This window comes from Equus asinus, chromosome 2 (assembly GCF_041296235.1).
Source record: "Equus asinus isolate D_3611 breed Donkey chromosome 2, EquAss-T2T_v2, whole genome shotgun sequence".
NCBI classification, from domain to species: Eukaryota; Metazoa; Chordata; class Mammalia; order Perissodactyla; family Equidae; genus Equus; species Equus asinus.
Window position 1 is genome coordinate 99144478 of NC_091791.1, and position 16066 is coordinate 99160543.

A 16066-nucleotide genomic window follows, 5' to 3' on the forward strand; every position below is an offset into this window, starting at 1 on the left:
AACAGGGTCTGGAAGGAGAAATAGGAGTTTGTCAGGCCTCCAATCAGAAGAACATCCTGATAATTATAACCGTTGTTTACTAAGTGTCAGGCACTATTCTAGGGGTTCACATTCTTAGCTCATTTTAGCTTCATAAAAACCCCTAGTTACCACAGTCCCTGTTTACCTACAAAGAAACTGAGGTAGAGGGGCCAGCCCCCTGGCCTAGTGGTTAAGTTCGGTGCTCACTGCTTTGGCGGCCCAGATTCGGATCCTGGGTGCGGACCTACACCACTCGTTGGGAGCCATGCTGTGGCAGTGACCCACATACAAAATAGAGGAAGACTGGCACAGATATTAGCTCAGGGCAAGTCTTCCTTAAAATAAAAAGAAAGATGGGGCCGCCCTGTGGCCGAGTGGTTGAGTTCGTGCACTCCGCTGCAGCAGCCCAGGGTTCCACGGGTTCGGATCCTGGGCACAGACATGGCACCACTCATCAGACCACATGCCACAACTGGAAGGACCTGCAACTAAGATATACAACTATGTACCAGGGGGATTTGGGGAGATAAAGCAGAAAAAAAGGAAAGAAACAACTGAGGTAGAGAGGTAAAGTAACTTGTCTAGAGTCACACAGTTTGTAAGGAGTAGAGCAGTTCGGCTCCAGAGCTCACTTCATGAACCCCTCTGTCACATCCTGGGGCTATCGGAGTTTGCTTATGCCTGGATTGTAGGGTGAGAGGTTGGCAAGGAAGGTCAGAGATCAGACTGATGAGGGAGGCCGTGGCCAAATCACGCAGAGTATCAACACAAGCACCTTGAAGACAGGCTCACAGTAGCCTTTAGGTAAATGTTTCTGGTTACTTGAGTGCATATATAAATGACTGCTAATGATTATATCTTTGAATGTGCTTGCATTAAGACACTATTATATTCAAATCCAGATTTACACAAGCCACATTTCCAGTGGTGACTCACTGCCTCAACAGATTCTCATAGGATCCCTTAAGCTGTCAAGAGGAGGCAAGCCCCTGTCCTTAGCTATGAGATGCAAAACCTCAAAAGGCAACTCATCAGGGCTGGAGGAGGAGTAATCCCCCGTTAGAGAAGAGGGGCCAAGGTTGCCCCCACTCCCAGCCCTTCATCCACAGGACCTCCACATTCGCAACACGGCTCTCTCCTAAGAACTTACAAAACAAACAGCAAGGTCCCTTTCTTCTTTTAGCCAAAGCAGAATGGCCAAACAGGAAATTGGTGCCCCCCCCACCCCCCACCACATATGCACACATACCAACCCAGAAGGCTGGCGCTTCCTTCTCCCAGCTGCCCCTGCAGCTGTTCAGGACTTTTTAAAGAGAGCTCTCCAAAAGTCTTCCAGAGGGACTTGAGTGACTCTAGTAATCTCTTTGAACAGAAGGCACCTTTGATTTTTGGGAATGAGATTTCTTCCTGATACCCCATGTTATCCAGAGCTGCTGCATCTTTTAAAGCCATGGTCTCTGATGTCCATAGCCATTGGGTTGGTAGGCAGAAAGTCCCATCTCTGCAGCCCCTGACCTGACCTTGGGGAGGCTGGGTGGATGGGTCCTCCCAGCAAACCCAGATAGATCCTTTTGGGAGATGGCACTGGAGAAGAGCTAGACTGCCAGTGTGGCCTGTGTGCTACTGGCTTGCCCTAATATGCCTGGGACACTTCCTTTCCTGGCAGGGTCAGAGGGACACCTTCTCCTTCTATCCACCATTTCCTTCATTGGGAAGTTCAAGGAGAAATGGATGAGATCGTAGTTATTTTGAATAGGGTTTTTAAAAACGGAGGTGACTTTGCTTCTGCTAGTAGACACGCTTGGTTTGTACAGAAGTGATTAACCAGGGTTCAAGTATAGTGACAGACTTTCTTCACCCTAAGCATGAGGATATCAGTTTGAACCCACTTCTTGTTTTTAATAATTATTAACCTTCATTGTCCACTTACCATTTGTCATCCATTGTGCCAACAGCTTTATTGATACGTACTGTCTTGCTTAATCTTCAAATGATGAAAGTGATTTTGTATTCCCACTTTACACACCAGAAAACTGAGGATAAAAAAGTGTTAACTAACTGGCCCAAGATTAGGCAGCTAGTGAGTGGTTAATGAGTGATTCAAAGTCAAGTGGGTCTGACTTAACTTCTATAATAAGGTGCTTCCTTCAGGCACGCCAGCAGGCTATATATGAAGGAAAATACCAGACATGCCATTGTGATTGACGGGGTCCAAAAGACTTTTGTGTTAGGAAGATTGGCAGCCCATTTTGCAAATGTGGAAAATTTAATTCCTTAGGCTTTATGTCTTTATCTAGTCTGGGATCACCTGTCGTAAATATCTGAATTATTTTCATAAGAGGCACTGCATAGACCCCAGCACTGCGGGGAAACCTCATTAAGCTTTTCCAGGTCCACCCAGTTTACCTTAATCCCTCCAGGTCCAATTCTGCCCTAATGGATTCTTTTCATCCCAATTATTTCTTGCTCAGTCTGTCTTTTCCTCAAGACTGTTTGCTCCCAGGAAGGAAGCCTGGGTGTTAGCCCTCTCCCCACACCTAACCCCATTTCTAATCTGTGCTTGACATAACGCTTCCTCTTTTACAATGCAAAGCTTCCCAGCTTTGTGGCCCAGCTTCCCTCCTTTGACTAAGGCCCTGCCTGCAAGATCCTTTCTTTTCTCTGAGTTTCTATAGCATGTATAGGCTAGCAGTTATACCTTAACTGATTTCCTTTCCTAAAGATATCTTTTTTTCTTTTTCTGCCTCAAACGATCCGAAAAGCTCTTCAAGGACTAGGGCTATATCTTCAGCTTTTTACTTTGATAAATCCTCTTCCAGCCTTGAGCCTTGAGCACACACTGTGGGCCACCACCCCCGCTGATCCCAGCAAAGATAATCCTATCCTTAGAGTCTTTCTTGATGTCTGTCTCCGGGTGGGCGGGGCCTCCTGGGTTTTAAGACCTCCATTCATTCATTTGACAACCTTTTCTAGTGTTTGTTTCATGTGAGATGTTGGGGGTAAAAAGATAAATGAGAAGGCCCTTGCCCCAGGAGACTCAGTCTGGTGAGAGCAACAGATATATAATTAGATGGCGAGTATGCAGATAGAAGTGCAGTGAAGGCTTCCCAGAGGAAGTAATGCATGAGCTGAATTTGAAAGGCAAGGAGGAATAAAAAATGTTGGGGTGAGGGACCAGCCTGGTAGCATAGTGATTAAGTTCATGTGCTCTAGTTCGGCAGCCCAGGGTTCACAGGTTCAGATCCCGGGTGCAGACCTACACGCCACTCGTCAAGCCATGCTGTGGCAGCATCCCACATACAAAAAATAGAGGAAGATTGGCACAGATGTTAGCTCAGTGACAATCTTCCTCAAGCAAAAAGAAGAAGATTGGCAGCAGATGTTAGGTCAGGGCCAATCTTCCTCACCGAAAAAAGAGAAAAGTGTTGGGTTGAGATGGAGGGAAGGAAGAAGCTTACGCAAAAGTGAGAGTATGCAGCAGTCATGGAACTAAAGACTCTCAAACATGAAAATGAGACTAGTTGGAGAGGTAGGCAGGGGCCAGATCACAAAGTGACTTTGGTAGCATGCTGAGGAATATGATCTTTTTCTTTTTTTAAAGACTTTATTTTTTTCCTTTTTCTCCCCAAAGCCCCCCACTACATAGTTGCACATTCTTAGCTGTGGGTCATTCTAGTTGTGGCATGTGGGACGCTGCCTCAGCATGGCTTGATGAGCAGTGCCATGTCTGCACCCAGGATTCGAACCAACGAAACACTGGGCCGCCTGCAGCAGAGCGCAAGAAGTTAACCACTTGGCCACAGGGCCAGCCACTGGGAATATGATCTTATCCTGAAAGTCAGGAGGATCTACTGAACAATTTTATGTAAGGAAGAAGCATCATCAGATTTATAGTCTGGATAAATCACTCTGGCTGCAGAGTGAAGAATGGATTGAAGTGAGGCAAGACTGCAGGCTGAAAGACCGGTTAGGAGTTCATTGCAATAATCAGGATAAATGATAGTAGCATGAACCAAGGTAGTGACAGTGGGGATGGAGAAACTGGATGAATAAGAGAGATATTAAGAAAGTAGGGCAGCTGGCCTTGTGGTACACTGGTTAAGATTGCACACTTTGCTTCGGTGCTCCAGGGTTCATAGGTTCAGATCCTGGGCATGGACCTACACACTGCTCATTAAACCATGCTGTGGTGGCGTCCTACATACAAAATAGAAGAAGATTGGCACAGCTGTGAGCTCAGGGACAGTCTTCCTCAAGCAAAAAGAGGAGGATTGGCAACAGATGTTATGTCAAGACCAATCTTCCTCACCAAAAAAAAAAAAATCACTTGAAAATAAAACTAAAGCATCACTATTTTTTTAAAAAAGCAGAATACTAAGAGTTGATGACTAATTGGATTTGGGAGGTGAGAGAGTGGGAAGAATCAAAGATGGCAATCAGATTGCTTACTTTTGTGGTTGGGTGGTGCCTTTTATGGAGATTTGGAACATAAGAGGAAGAACAGGTCTCTTATGGGGAGTAGTGAGGATGGGGAGATGTGACATTTGGGACATAGTGAGTTTGAGATTGTCAGTTGGACATCCAAGTGAAGATGTCCAGAGGCAGTTTCTATAAAGGTCTGTTATCCAGTAGGAGATCAGGGTTCTAGATGTGGGAGAGATGAATGTACAGAGAAAGTAGTTGAAGTCATGAGAGCAGATAAGATCACCCAGAGGCAGTGTAGAGTGAGAAGACAGTGGAAGATTCTACCACTTAAGGAGCAGGCCAAGGAGTCCATGCTGGAGACGGAGAACCACAAGCCAGAGAGGTAGGAGGCAAACTGGAAAAGGTGACCTAATGGACCTAAAGGATTTCAAGTGGCTATTTTCTGACTTTCAGCCAGGGGATGGGGGCAGAAACCAGCTTTCAGTGAATTGAGGAAAGATGTAGATGATGCTTAAATGGATAGATATATTTGTTGATGCTCATCAATCTGTAGACATATTATTCATGCATTTTATAGTAAGTAGATTATACCTCAATAAGGCACTCAGCATAAAAATTTTATAAGAGGGGCTGGCCCCGTGGCCGAGTGGTTAAGTTTGCACGCTCCGCTGCAGGCGGCCCAGTGTTTCGTTGGTTCGAATCCTGGGCGCAGACATGGCACTGCTCATCAAGCCGCGCTGAGGCAGCATCCCACATGCCACAACTAGAAGGACCCACATCGGAGAATATACAACTATGTGCGGGGGGGGGGGGGGGGGGGCTTTAGGGAGAAAAAGGAAAAAATAAAAAATATTAAAAAAAAAATTTTATAAGAAATATTTGAATATGATCATATGCTGGGAAAAGAGAAAGTCAAGGGAAGAAATTGAGGGAGAGAAGGAATGATGAATAAGACAAGGTTCTGAGTAGATGGAAGAGATAAGTTTTGGCCAGGTGGAAGGACTACCTTTAGACAGAAGGAGGAATGCCTCTTTCATGGACAGGAAGAACAAAGGAGGAAGGGATGATTGTGGAGGTAGGTAAGTTGGGTAGGGAACAAGGTAGAAAGTTGAGTTTCTCTTTAATACTTTCTTTTCCCCATGAAACTGGACTCTAGATGTGGTGGTTTTAAAAATATTTCAACAAATTCTTTGATACTCCTCCCTTCAAAAGGTGGGACTTGGGACAGCCCCAGTGGCCTAGTGGTTAAGTTTGGTGTGCTCAACTTGGGTGGCCCGGGCTTGGCTCCCAGGCGTGGACCTACACCACTCATCAGTGGCCATGCTGTGGTGGTGGCTCACATACGAAAGGAGGAAGATTGGCAACAAATGTTAGCTCAGGGTGAATCTTCCTCAGCAAAAAAGAAAAGTGGAACCTAATTCTCCTCTCTTTAAGTCTGTACTGGACTCATTTCTAATGAATAGAATATGAAAGAGATGATAAGATGTCACTTCAGAGATGAGGCTATAAAAAAGATTGCAACTTGTAACCAACCATATTGGTTTCCCTGGGACTGAGGGACTTTCTGGGATACAGAAATTTCAAGGCAAAAACCAGGAAAGTTCTGGGAAAATCAGGATGAGTTAGTCATCCTAGTCTTGAGCTGGTTCTTTCTCTCTTGGATAATTCACTCTGTTGGAAACTAGCCACCGTGTTGTAAACTGCTGTAAAGAGAGGCTCACAAAGCAAGAAACTGAGGGAGATCTATGGTCAATAGCCAACTAGGAAATAAGGCTTCAGTCCAACAGTCTAGGAATAACTGAGACCTACCAATGACCATATGAGTGGAGCTCAGAAGCAGATCTTCCCTCAGTTAAGCCTTCAGATGAGGCTGCAGCCCCTCTGGACAACTTGACTATAACTTCACGAGACTTGAGCATGAGCCACCCAGCTATGCTGGCCCCAAATTTCTGACCCAAAGAAACTGTGAGATGATATTTGTTGTGTTAAGTTCCTAAGTTTTGGGGTAGTTTGTTATGCAGAAATAGATAACCAATTCATCAGATCAATTAAAATGAGGGGAAAGTGGTGAGATGGGTTTCTAGGGCTGAGCATGGGTGGATGACTTTCTTCAACAGCCCTGGATGACCCCAGACAATGTGTTCGTCCACTTTGTATGTCATTCATACTGTGCAGTGTCCAACAGTGTCTTCATTTTTTTTTTTTGAGGAAGATTAGCTCTGAGCTAACATCTGCCGCCAATCCTCCTCTTCTTGCTGATGAAGACTGGCCCTGAGCTAATAACATCCATGCCCATCTTCCTCTACTTTATATGTGGGACACCTGCCACAGCATGGCTTGCCAAGCGGTGCCATGTCCGCACTCGGGATCCAAACCGGTGAACCCCGGGCCTCCAAAGCCCAACGTGCAAACTTAACTGCCCATGTCACCGGGCCAGCCCCTTCTTTTTTGAATAATATCTTTTGATAAAAGAATTTTGCCAAAAGCTTATTTGGCTTTCTAAATGAGCATATTTATCTTTAACTTTATGACTGATTTTAAAAGCTTCTTGGCAAGAATGTGACCTGTCAGTGTTTTGGCTATAAAAGTGCAACTTTAAAGGATGCCGTTATAGTTTTGAGCAATTCTCTTCAGGGAGAAATTTTGTCAATGTTCTATTAGGAAGCATTAGTTTGCGTGTTTTTCTTCCTTTGGAAACATTTGTTTTGATTATCAGGTTGGCCACTGAGCTTTAAAAAAAAGTGGCACTAATGCTTCATTGGCTTTATGCCACTATTTGACCAAGTTTCATAACATAATGTACTGGGAACCAGGGGCAAATAGATTCCCAGTTTAATAAAACATTCTTCTTAGAGGCTCATCGTATTTCTTATTAGCACTTTTCTTTTTCAGCTGCTCATCCCAATTCATCACACTTGTGGACTACCCAGCCCAGCACAGTCAGATTTGTCTTCTATATTTATTTGCACTGGATTCCTGGTCAACATTTCACTTACAACTTTTTTTTCTGAGTTTGAAAATATTCAGCATCCTGATTTAATTAACTTTCAGCTAACTAATTTGAATTACTCATCTGTTTCTGTGAATTGAAAATAAAATGTAACAATGAAGTTTCAAATTTAACACATAAACAATAACACATATTATGAAACAATGCGTTAGTTTAAATTACATCCTACTAACCGAATATTAGCTGAGACAAACTATAGACCCGACACAACCTAAACTTTAGGAGCAAAATGGCTATTGAGAGTGTAACATGATTTCTGAGAAAATTGTAATTAATGTGACAATTAAAATTTGTGAAGTAGATGTGAATAAAGCTTCTCATCTCTTGAAAATAGCCTGTAGACAATTGATAGATCACCGGTCCAGGGACCTCCACTTGGAAGAATGCTGATAGATTGGGAGAAAATTGCAAAGTGATGGGACTAGAGAACTTTTTTAAGTGGAAAAGAATAAATAGATGAAAGGAAAGCAAAAAGTGAAAGGAAATGTACAGTGTGATCTCATTTATGTGAAAAAGTGAGTGTCAATTTTAAGTACATAGGCAAAAAGCGCTAGAAGGAAAGACTGTTGACAGTGGTGTCACTCTAGAAAGGGGAGAGACTGGGGGAGCAAAGAGAACCTTCACGGTCTGCTCTATATATGCTGATCTATTTTATTTCAAATTGTGGTCAAATACACATAATATAAAATTTACCATCTTAATTATTTTTCAGTGTAGAGTTCAGTAGTGCTAAATATTTTCACATTGTTGTGTAACCAATCTCCAGACCTTCTTCATCTTGAAAAATTGAAAGTCTATATGCATTAAACAGTAACTCTCCATTTCTTCCTCTCCCTAACCCCTGGTAACCACTGTTCTTTGTACACTGTACAAAGTACACTGACAGGTACTTTCTGTCGCTGAGGATTTGACTACTCTAGGTACCTCATGTACCTGGAATCATACAATATTTGTCCTTTTGTATCTGGCTTATTTCACTAAGCATGATGTCATGCTAAGTTCAAGGTTTATCCATGTTGTAGCATGTATCAGAACTTCATCCTTTTTAAGGCTGAATAATATCCCATTGTCAGTTTATACCACATTTTGTTTATTTATTTGTTCATTGATGGACATTTGGGTTGCTTCCACCTTTTGGGTATTGTGAATAATGCTGCTGTGAACATGGGTGTACAAGTATCTCTTCAAGACCCTGCTGTCAGTTCTTTTGGGTCTATGCCCAGAAGTGGAATGGCTGATTGCCTGTCTTGTTTTACTCTTTTATCATGAGAATGTACTCATGTATTATTTGTATAATTTAAAACACACAGAGAAAGGAAAAAGAAGTAACCATCAGAAAGTGGGTTATGGGAGCATAAGGTTTCAGACATAGAGCAGTACCTGAATGCGCCCATGAGTGCTAAGTGTGCATATCCAACAAGTGACATTTCAGGCTTGCTAAGTTTCATCAGTGGTGAGAGAGCACCCGCAGACCCAACCAGCCCTGTTCATTAAGATATGGGCAAGGTTGGAAATCAGACTGGATTATTCAAATACATTTTCCAGTTTCCTGCCTCTATACCTTTATTGCTACAATTCCTTCCACTGAGTATATCCTTTTTGCCTGCCAACTTTACCCATATATCAAATATATTTTATCAGTATCTCAAATGTTCTCTTCATTCTGAGGCCCCTTTTAAGCTCCCCAACTAAATTGACTTTTCCTACACCTGAAGCCCCAGAGGACCACTTAGAGCTCTTTATTCACAATACGAAGGTGGACTGAGGCTCATGCCCACTTAAATGGTGCCAACTCTCACTTTTAGATTTGAATTCAATATTAACAAGCACAGGCCAAGTGCTCTATTATCCAGAATTCAGATTTGAAGCCACATTCAACATTTACTAACAAATACTTAATGAGTCTGGCACTGTTATGAGAGCTGGGGTAGAGGGATGGACAAGACAAGGCCCCTGCCTTCATGGGGTTTATGTGTCTTTTCCTCCACAGGACTTCCTAATTTGGAGGAATCAGGAATTGATTCTTCAACTCCATAAGTATGGGGTGCCTAGGGGCAGCAGCTGGAGATACACACGCAAACATATTTTAAATTCACAAATATTTATTGGGTGCCTAATACATGGCAGGTTGTGTTTTTGCCACTGGGAATTTAACAATGAACAAGACGTCAATGGTTCTTTTTTCTTTCTTTTTCATAACAGCTTTATTGTGTTATTCACATACCATACAGTGCACTAATTTAAAGTGTACAATTCAATGGTTTTTACTATTCACAAAGTTGTACAATTATAGCCACAATTAATTTTAGAATATTTTCCACACCCCCCAAAAGAAAACCCATACCCATTGGTGGTCACTCCCCATTTCTCCCAACCCTCCCAGCCCTAGGCAACCACTGCTTTCTGTCTCTATGGATTTGCCTATTCTGGACATTTTACATAAATGAAATCATACAACACGTGGTCTTTTGCGACTAGCTTCTTTTGCTAAACCTAATGTTTGCAAGCTTTATCCGTTTTGCAGTATTTATTGCCAAATAATACTCCATTGTATGGATATACCACATTTTGCTTATCCCTGCATCAGTTGATGAACATTTGGGTTATTTGCACTTTTTGGTTATTATGAATAATGCTGCCATGAACAGTCACTTACAGGTTTTTGTGTGGACATACGTTTTCAATTGTCTTGGCTATATACCTTGGAGCAGAATTGCTGATTAATATGGTTAATATAGTAATTCTATATTTAACCTTTTGAGGAACTGCCCGTCTATTTTCCAAAGTGGCTGCACCATTTTACATTCCCACCAGCCGTCTATGAAGGTTCCATCCTTCCCCAAACTTATCATCTGTCTTTTATATTATAGCCGTCCTCCAACATATTTAACTTTTTAATTTTTAAATAAGTTTCGATTTAAAGAATTGCAAAGGTAGGACAAAGAGTTCCAGCATATCCTTCACTCTGCTTCGCCTAACGTGAGATAACCAATATTTTTAAAAAGGCAAGTAATAACAAGAGACCGGCTCTGGTCCTTCTTGTTAGCCAGTCAAATCGAAGGCTGTTTCTATAGAGACAGAAGGCGGCGAGAAGAGGGTCGCATCACGGCGCCCGAGGTAACGAGACTGGAGGAGGCCCGTCTGTTAGGAAGTCGCGCTCGGGGAGGGCGGGACTTCGTGACAACCGGCTCCACCGCTGTCGCCAGGTTTGGCGGTTTCTCTCTTTCCAAGAGTTCCTTAAGCTCCTGGGCCGCTCAGGCAGCGCTTTGAAAGCCTCTCACACCTCCACCCTTCGCAGAAACCCTTATGGGAACCACCCCGAGCGGTCCGCTTCCACCAGCGCGGGAAACCGGCCCTACCAGGGCCGGCGCCACACCCAGACTGGCAACCAAGGCTGCACGCGCCGGCCACTCAGGGGCCGCTTCTGCCCGCGGACGCGGGAGACTCGCTCCCTATTGGCCAGGCGTGCACGAGGGCCCGCCTCCCTGAGGCTGCAGGGCGGCCTCCCGGCTAAGCCCAGGTCGCCGCCCCGTGAGGGGCCGCGGGGCTGAGCGCGGGGAGTGGGCTCCGGCCGGTCCTCAGCTGGCGAGATCGGGAGCCGGAGAGAGCCCCCCCGCATACAGCGGGGCCAGGCGCGGAGGCCGGTCAGGAGGGTCGCAAGCCCCTTTGTCCGCTCTCCGCAGCCAAGGGGTGGGGCCGCGCCGGTGTCCGCCCCGGAAGCGGAAGAGCGGGCGCCGCGGGGTCCGGTCCAGGGAGCTCGACCCGTGCGCTTGCCGTTCCGCCCGCTGGTCGCCGTCGCGTCCTGTCCCCTGCCGGTGTCCCCCTCGCCGGCCCCGCCATGCTGTCTCTAGACTTTCTGGACGATGTGCGGCGGATGAACAAGCGGCAGGTGAGATCGGCCGCCCGCTGTGTCCCCGGCTCCGCTGTCCCTTCGACGTTGTCCTCGCGGGGCCCCTGTGCGCGGGCCTGACGGCTCTGACGCTGGGGTCCGTCCGCTTGTGTGTGGGGTCTGTGGCCGGAGGTCGCTTCCCCGCCCCCAGTTATTAGCCTCCAGCTTATTTGGGGCCTGCTGGGGGCGGAGCGGGGAGCCGGGTCCTCACGTCGCGTTCCTCCCACGGGGCGGGGGCGCAGGGGGCGGCCGGGGGCGCTGCGGGAGCGGGGCTTGGGGTGCTTGCGGCTGGGGCTCGGTCGGGCGGCGCGCTCCCGGCGTCTCCCGCCGCGGGGACTCCGAGGGCTTCCGGCGGCGCCCTGCCTCCCTGGTTCCTGGGATGCTCGGGGAGGCGGCCGCAGGCCCCACGGAAGCCGTTCTGCTGCTTACAGCCGGTCGCAGCCCTCCTCGCACCGCTGGGCCCGGCCGGCTGCTGGCTCTGGCGTGGACCGCCGCTGAGTCTGGAGCCGGAGCAGTTGCTGCCCCTGCCCTTGAGTGCGCTCGGCGCGAGGGTGGCAGCCCCCAGAATCCTCGGGGGTGCCGCCCAGCCTTGGTGGCACAGGGACCTTGAGATTTAGATCTGATTTTGTTTTCAAACCCTGCTCCGTCTTGAACTTCTAGATCGCATGCCGAGGGGTACTGGGAATACTGTTGCGATCCTTCCGTTGTTAGAAAAGGTGCGCCTTTTTGTCCTCTGCACCAGGTGTGTCTCTAGAGCCTGGTTTTGCTCACCTCCGACCTTTTTCCAGTATTTGGCTGTTAAGGATTATCCCGATGTCACTGTGAAAGGTTTTTCTCTCGGACTTGTGTGTTGCACTATTTGTAATCGGCGTTTGGGGAAGTAGTCATGGAGCCTCCCCTTACTCCCCTTGAGGCCTTAGCTAGCTCAGTGTCATCTTCTTAGACGTGTTTCCTAATTCCTTCAGCCACAATTGATCACTCTTTTCAAGTTGCACAAAATGTTTGTTTTTATGATAACACTTCAGATTGTCACTTTTTGTACAGTGTTGTCTCTTTCATCCATATCTGAATTTCTAGGTGCCACAGACATTTCTCTGAAGAAGTACTTATTTTGGGCCTATTATTTATCGTACTGCATGTTAGGTACAGTGAGAGAAAGGCAAAGATAATGAGACAGAGTCTGCCTTCAAGGAGCATAAATGTGTAGAAAGTGACTAAGGCAAAACGTAACTGTTGTGAGCTCTTGCTCTGTGTGAAGGGCAAAGACACCTGTGAGGTAGTGTTATTCCCACCATACAGATGAAGAAAAGGGGCAGCCTCCCAGAGGTCGTTGGGAGGGGACAGGAGGGGTTGGGTAGCTTGGGAACAGGTGAGGAAAAGTTATGAAATGAGGTTTTACCTGGACATCATGTCTGAGGGGAAAATGGACAGTGATTAGTCACTGAGCTAATCAGAGAAGAGGGAAACTAGAACTTTGGTAGGACTCCTCTAAGGTTGCTGTCATTAGCATTACTTTTCCATTTATGCCTGAATACATATCATCAAATGTCTGGTTAACTTGTTTGAGTTGTAATTGCTTTTTTTTCTTATCAGGTTCCTGGGGGAATACTTGAATACAATAAACTCTGTCCATTTAAACTGTACCATTTGACAGGTTTCTACAGTTAGATGTCACAGTCAAGCTAGGGAACATTTCTGTCACCCACAAGATCTCTTGTGCTTCACAGCTCCTCTAGCACCTGGCAACCACTGATAGGCTTTTTGTCAGTATAGAAGGGTTTGCGTTTTATATAAGTGGAATCGCAGAGTATGTGTTCTTTTGAGCTTTGAGGTTTTGTTTTGTTTTTCTTTTTTAAGATTTTATTGGGGCCAGCCTGGTGGTGCAGTGGTTAAGTTCGCACGTTCTGTTTCTCAGTGGCCTGGGGTTCGCCGGTTCGGATGTCGGGTGCAGACATAGCACCGCTTGGCAAAAGCCATTCTGTGGTAGGCGTCCCACATATAAAGCAGAGGAAGATGGGCACTGATATTAGCTCAGGGCCAGCCTTCCTCAGCTAAAAGAGGAGGATTGGCAGTAGTTAGCTCAGGGCTAATCTTCCTCAAAGAAAAAAAGAAAAAGATTTTATTTTTCCTTCTTCTCCCCAAAGCTCCCCAGTACATAGTTGTATATATTTTAGTTGTGGGTCCTTCTAGTTGTGATACGTGGGACGCCACCTCAGTATGGCCTGATGAGCGGTGCTGGGTCCGCGCCGGGATTGGAACTGGTAAAACCCTGGGCTTCCGCAGCAGAACGCGCAAACCTAACCACTCAGCCACGGGGCCAGCCCCAAGAGCTTTGAGTTTTAATTGACTTTTAAAGCCTTACTTGAGACTGTTGTTTATTATATATAATGTAATTTGGGGGGGTCTACTTCATAATTTTCAAAAATAAAATTTTCACTACCTTCACTGTATCCTGTACACTATTGCCAGATTAATCTTGTCTCTCCTGCCCTCAAACCTTCTGTAGTTCTCATTGCCTCGTAGGTTAAAGCCTGAGCTCCTCAGAATGGCAGCTGGACTAAGTCCCAGTCATTTTATAGTCTTCCGTTTTTCGTTCCAATCTTGTCCCAGTTTACTTTTCCTACCTATTTCATATCATTGTCTCTATGAACATTGTTCTGTTCCAACCTTGTGTACGTAAATTAACTGTCTTCAGAACTCCCCTTGTGTTCTTTCTGAGTCTCTGTGGACTGCCCTAGAATATTAGGTGAAATCTAAAGTCCTTTTAGCTGTTATATACTACTTTTTCTTCTCCCGTTTGGAGTGTGGCTCCTTCACTGGAGTGTCAGATCACTGTTTTCTTGAGGCTTCTCTTAATCCATGAAGCCCCGATTTGTAGAGTTTGCCTTTTTCTGTAGTGTAAATACTCCCAAGTGGCTGATTTGAAGCTACTAACATGACATCACTGAATGTGAAACTAGGAAGAGATGTGGTAGCATGCAACTGTAATTTCGACTTTATAGATACAATAGAAAAGATAACTTCAAGAACTTAGGTAATAGTAAAATAACTAGGAACTGATGAGTTTAGAATATTTTTTACCTTAGTTTTTAATGTAATTTAATAGTACTGATTTTTCATAACACTGTGTTTAACAATCAGCTTGCAAAATTCCTGAAAATTTAGAATGTTGACTCCAGCACACCACTGGTTGTTGATTAGTTTTTTGATCCCCAGTGAGATGCCCTTTGTGTACAGAAAAGCCTACTTAGAATTTTCTTTCATTTTAGAAAAATAATATTCAGGGGCTGGCCTGGTGGCATAGTGATTAATTTTGTGCACTCCGCTTCAGGGGCCCAGGGTTTGCAGGTTCAGATCCTGAGCGTGGACCTACACACCACTCATCAAGTCATGCTGTGGTGGCACCTCACATTCAAAATAGAGGAAGAGTGGCACAGGAGTTAGCTCAGGGTCAATCTTCCTCACCAAAAAAAAAAAAAAAACCGAAACAGAAAGACCCATTACGTTTAATTTATATATTTTAAAAATTTCCTTTTTAAAAATGTCAATTATTCAATAAACATCACTGCATAGTTATTTAATCTTTATAAATCCTGGGTTTCTTAAGTTTCCTCAAATGTTTCAACACTGTGTATTAATAGTAAACTTTCTGATTAAAATAATAAATCTACAAAAATTGATTATATATTTTAAGTTTGAATTGCAGACCTGACCTATTACTTTAATAGGCCAAATTCTCTTCAGTTTTACAAATACTTAAAATACCAGATATGCCCAGAGTCCTTAACATAAAAATATTAACTATACATAATTTCCTTTAAGCATTTTTGTTTTTTGTTTATTTTTTTAAGATTTTATTTTTTTCCTTTTTCTCCCCAAATCCACCTGGTACATAGTTGTATATTCTTAGTTGTGGGTCCTCCTAGTTGTGGCATGTGGAACGCTGCCTCAGCGTGGTTTGATGAGCAGTGCCGTGTCCGCGCCCAGGATTCGAACTGACAAAACACTGGGCTGCCTGCAGTGGAGCACGCGAACTTAACCACTCGGCCACGGGGCCAGCCCCCGTTTTTGTTCTTAATTATAAACTTTTCTGGGGTCAAAAGATGTTTACTCACTAAGAGAATAAGTGTGTCATCCCAGTTAATTTCTATGTTATTTTCACATGTGATTTTGGGGATTGTCTTTTCTGCTTGCTGAAAATTCTTAATGACCAGAGGATATTGGCCAGGATGTGACTAGATCCACATCTGAGCCCTGATGGGACTAATCTGACTTTCACAGAATTCGCTTATTACCTCCTCCTTAGGCCTCTTATATTACTTGATTGAATTTTGCATTTCGTTGGATTTTAATTATCTGTATGTCTTCCTGCCTCAATCTAAAGGCCTTAGGACTTGGCAGAATCCTTATTTCTTTTTATATCTTCCTATCTCTTAGGATCACTTAACCCTTAATGGTTATTCTAGTGGTATGTGATTGAATTCTGGATGTCTTTGGTAACTTTTTTTATTTATGAATTGGCCCGCTAGTGAAACACAAAGAAACCTAGGAGATTTTTCTTAGAGTTGGACCTAATATGAGTAAGTATGCAGCAAATAGGAGGTGTGTGATTGTTGGAAACTAATCTGGTCTCGTTTAGGATCAGGAAAATCTTTATCACTGGCAGGGTGTCAGCCTTTAGTAATGAGTTGCCAAGTTTCAGTGTAGAAATACTAACATCC

At 44.5% G+C, this 16066-nt stretch overlaps 1 protein-coding gene across 5 annotated transcripts in view; it reads left to right on the forward strand.

Moving 5' to 3' along the window:
* The window catches only part of SEC11A (SEC11 homolog A, signal peptidase complex subunit), a 63736-nt gene that overhangs the window by 14407 nt on the left and 33263 nt on the right, over window positions 1–16066 (forward strand). The window contains exon 1 of one of the 5 annotated variants that reach the window (XM_014842617.3): window positions 10918–11345. The exons of 3 other annotated variants lie outside the window; for them this stretch is intronic. In XM_014842617.3, coding sequence (XP_014698103.1) covers window positions 11295–11345 — 51 coding nt within the window. In that variant the 5' untranslated portion in view covers window positions 10918–11294. Of the gene's footprint in view, window positions 1–10917; window positions 11346–16066 lie in introns of those variants that run through there. One more of the 5 variants, XM_014842618.3, reaches the window with a different exon arrangement.